This window comes from Morone saxatilis, unplaced genomic scaffold (assembly GCF_004916995.1).
Source record: "Morone saxatilis isolate NCDOM2014 unplaced genomic scaffold, NCSU_SB_2.0 Contig9, whole genome shotgun sequence".
Lineage (NCBI taxonomy): Eukaryota > Metazoa > Chordata > Actinopteri > Moronidae > Morone > Morone saxatilis.
Window position 1 is genome coordinate 12468567 of NW_023340268.1, and position 4006 is coordinate 12472572.

A 4006-nucleotide genomic window follows, 5' to 3' on the forward strand; every position below is an offset into this window, starting at 1 on the left:
AGCTCTGTACCGGTCTTGGTGGGATGGGAGCACTCGCTCTCGTGTGCTGGCAGCTCATGGAACGGACCTTGCCAAGGGCAGCCAATCCTCTTGTACTTACACTGTGTCACCCTGACAACATAATGGCAAGAGTGAGTTAAAAGAGAAACTTGAGGAAAGAAAGACATGGCTTTATATACATTAGATCCTTTACAGAGGTGCTTTGTGAGGAAGGTGTTACTTTCTTGCAGCAAGTGGAAGGTACTCATAATATCAAAGGTACCAATTAACTGCGGGTCGTGAGCGGGGGCTAATTAATACAGCACTAATGATAAGCGCTGAGAGGCAACCTCAAAGAAAGAAAGACGTGGATTTGTATCAATTACATCCTGATTTGAGGTTCATTTCACTGAATACCTGTTACTTTCTTGCAGTACAAGTGAGGGATTAATAATGCGAAAGGTGCTAGTTAGCGTCTTTAGTGAGTCACGGATAATTAAAACCACACTGACGTAATCCGCCTTCTATTAAGTGCAAAGTTTTGCCTTACACACGTATTACAGAGTAACAGGTGGGGATTCAGCATTAAACAGGATTCACTGCTTTAACAGAGTGCCGTCAGATATCTGTAATCCGTGGTTGTTATTACTGCACATTAAATACTGAGTAACAACACAAACAGCCTTTAACATCCTAAAACAAACAACGGAGGTATTCCTGAAAAGAACTACATCGTCTTTATGTAAGAGGCAGTCGGATCCTCACAGGAGACCGGCACATTTTTCTGTCTGACCTCACCAAACACACCTGGTGACTGCCATGGCTGTTGTCATGGCAACACTAGCACGGGCATCTCTGTCCTAAGCAGGGTCACCTGTTGCTATAGCAACAACCCCACAGGATTTCATGCATGCAAATTCAATCGGCCCGAGCATCACACACACCACCACACACATCACACACAACACACACACACACGAACACACACCACACACACACACAACAAACACAGGCTGTAATCACATCAGCTGGTTCTCTGCTCAGCAGCAGCAGGTCACATGGTCCTCCATCTTCCCCAAATTAACCCTGTGTGATGCTGTGCCCAGTTACCACACACACACACACACCACCGTATATAAATCATACTGTGTTATATAAGTGCACTGCTTCCATGTTAATGTTTCACTTCACAAGCTGAAAGAGTTTGAACCTGATTAAAGTGTTTCTAGCTGCACAATGTGATAGTTTTAGAACATTTGTGGGGAAACTGATTGGAACTAATTTTAAGATGCTTTTCACACTTTCTGTTAAGTGTTAATTACAAGTATGAAAGATTTCTTAGCTCGGGAAAAAAAAGTGTTTTTGTGTATGTGTGTGTGTGTGTGTGTGTGTGTGTGTGTGTGGTGTATACCTGTCTTGGCACTCCTCTTTCTGGTGTCTCTCTAAGCTGGAGCGGGGGAACTGTTTTAGGCAGAAGGTACATTCTGTCGGCAGCTCACTGACAGCCTTCTCCACGGCAAGGTTCCTGCAGCACAGGTTCTTGCTGATCTCACACCTACACAAACACAAGTCATACCTCAGTGGAGTGCCATATATAACTTTCGTGGTATGCACAGAGTGTTTGTGAACAGCACACGACCATCGGTAGCTGTCTGGGTATTAGAAAAGTTACGTTGTGCTTTTGACAATTGTTGGTGGTAATTTTAACACACACTGTAGGACAAGACATGCAAAAACAAATCAATCAAGTTATTTTTTCCTGTGTCTGTAAATCCATGATAAAAAAGTAATTTTGGAAATGTGAGTATAGTTAAATCATTCTCATCTTCGGTCACTGGCACTTTTTTGATATTCTAACTGCTATTAGTTATTAGGGTTGGGCCAATTACACGGATATAGCAGCTATGTGCGATTGGCTGAGTGGATTGCAGATTGTTTTTTGGGGTGATTTTTGTCATTTTATTTGTCCTTTGATTTTGTCGTTATTTAGCTAATTTAATTGTCTGCTTCTAAAGGACACGAGCCGCTGCTCAGCGACAGATGTTCAGCGGCACAGTACACACACTAAGCCAAAGAACGAGTGAGAGGAACAGCTGTAGAGACAGAATATTTTCACAACTACCTCTGTGAATTAGGGGTTTATTTCAACCAACATGATGACAGGGAATACAGTACGAATGTGATTTACAGCGACAAGACGAAGACACGGTGGGCTCGGGCCGGGACAGGAGAGGGGTCAAGCGGGAGAGGAGCGAGAGGGAGATCAGTTAGCCACCAGAGTTGGAAAGACTAACCAAGATGGTTTTGGTGAGTTTTATTTTGTTTTTGTCGAGTTTGAATGAAGTGTGTTTTACGATGACAGAAGGCAATTATACTAGTATCATTTTATAAAAAGAGAGAAATTCAGGAGGTTTACAGTTGCATTTTTCTCTTTAATCCAGAAAGTAGGTGTTGGAATATTTCCTTTTACTTTTATGAGTTTATTTTGTTTATTATAAGATAAGTGAGCTTGTAGCGAAGCTGAAACTCTCCCAGCTGAAGGTAACCCTTATTAGCTAGCATCACATACTTCCTGACGCAGAATTTGCAGAAAAAAGCATTTAGAGGGTAACATGTTTTGGATCAGTAATTTGATTTGATAAAAATATACACCATCCAATTTATTTGGCTGCAAGAGTCATTATTTGTAAATAATTGGACTGTTTGGACACATTGGCTTTATTCAATAGTGACAGCTGTAGATAGACAGGTAAGGTGGGTAGAGGGAGAGGGGATGACACGCAGCAAAGGGATGCAGGTCGGATTCGAACCCTGGTCGCTGCAGCAACTCCGTACATGGATCACCAGCTCTACTGACTGAGCTAATGAGCTAATTGGGCACCCCAAATATCACATTTAAATGTATCAATATTCATACACAACAATGTTCAGATCCACTTCATGAATACAATCATCAACCTAAGTAACCAGCTAACTATTTCTATGTGCAATATGCTCATGTCTACAGGGAGCTTGGTGTACCTGCAGTTGGGACACGTGGCCTGTTCCTCCTTGAGACGAGAATCAGCCAGGAGGTGGATAAAACAGCCTGCACACATCAGGTGTCCATTGGTACACTGTGGTGGGAAAAGAAAGTTGAGGCAGCAGTCAGACAAAGTGTGTGAGGAAAAGTGGAAAAAACTATTGCTATGGATGCTGAGTGGGATGTGGCACAGGGAAAAGTATTAGTGCAAGCTGGAAAATGACTCCTTAAAAGTTAAACTTTCTCTGGAATCTTATGACAAATGTGTAAGCAATTAGTTATAAGGGGTTGTGGTTTACTTTGAGGCTATTCATTGGGACTACTTTAAAGTAAATATTTTGGGGAAATGTTTGGGGACTATAATCAAATCAAAACAGAATTTTGAGGGATTCGACATGTTTGGCTAGGTGTATTTTCTAAGGGTCTATTTTAATTCCAGTTAAGTTATAACAATGGATTGGCTAAAGCAACCCAACAACAAAGTAGTGTCAAAAAAGACTGTTTGCACTATTGGAAATATTACAGTAAGATTACAACTTAAAGGGTGATTTTATAAGGAGAAACATCTGGAGTTGTGTACTTTTCTGTGTGAATAATGTGAATAAAAATTCTGGGGATGTGTAGATTAACAGATTGAATGTTATTCACTGGTTGTGCTTCTCTTTTTTTTTATATATGTGTATTTTAAGGGCAGCGTATTGTGTATGGAAAGAATGTCAACTTGTGTTTACACAGTATTGTTAATAACTGTTTTTAAAACGTGCGTGCTTGCATATTGCAGAAGGGCGTGTAAATGTTTAAAGACTAACTGAACAATGATTAATTACAAATGTGTTCACTTGACTTTGAAGAGCAGTCTGAGGTTATTAAGGAGACTGTTGTGGTGAGTTGAAGGGACGTGGAAAAGATGATTAAAATTTAAGGTTTTTTGGTTGAGTTCTGGATGTTTGAGTTGTTGTGTGGGGTTTTGGGGTTGTGGCTTTTTTTTTCTTTCTTACTTTCTTT

The 4006-nt window shown here is 40.7% G+C and overlaps 1 protein-coding gene across 1 annotated transcript in view; it reads right to left on the minus strand.

Annotated features, from left to right (window-relative positions):
* cyhr1 (cysteine/histidine-rich 1) overlaps window positions 1-4006 on the minus strand; it is a 6401-nt gene that overhangs the window by 1793 nt on the left and 602 nt on the right. The window contains exons 2-4 of the mRNA XM_035681951.1: window positions 3001-3095; window positions 1391-1534; window positions 11-111 (exon numbers count right to left, since the gene is read on the minus strand). Of these exons, the coding sequence (XP_035537844.1) occupies window positions 11-111; window positions 1391-1534; window positions 3001-3095 (340 nt within the window). The remainder of the gene's footprint in view (window positions 1-10; window positions 112-1390; window positions 1535-3000; window positions 3096-4006) is intronic.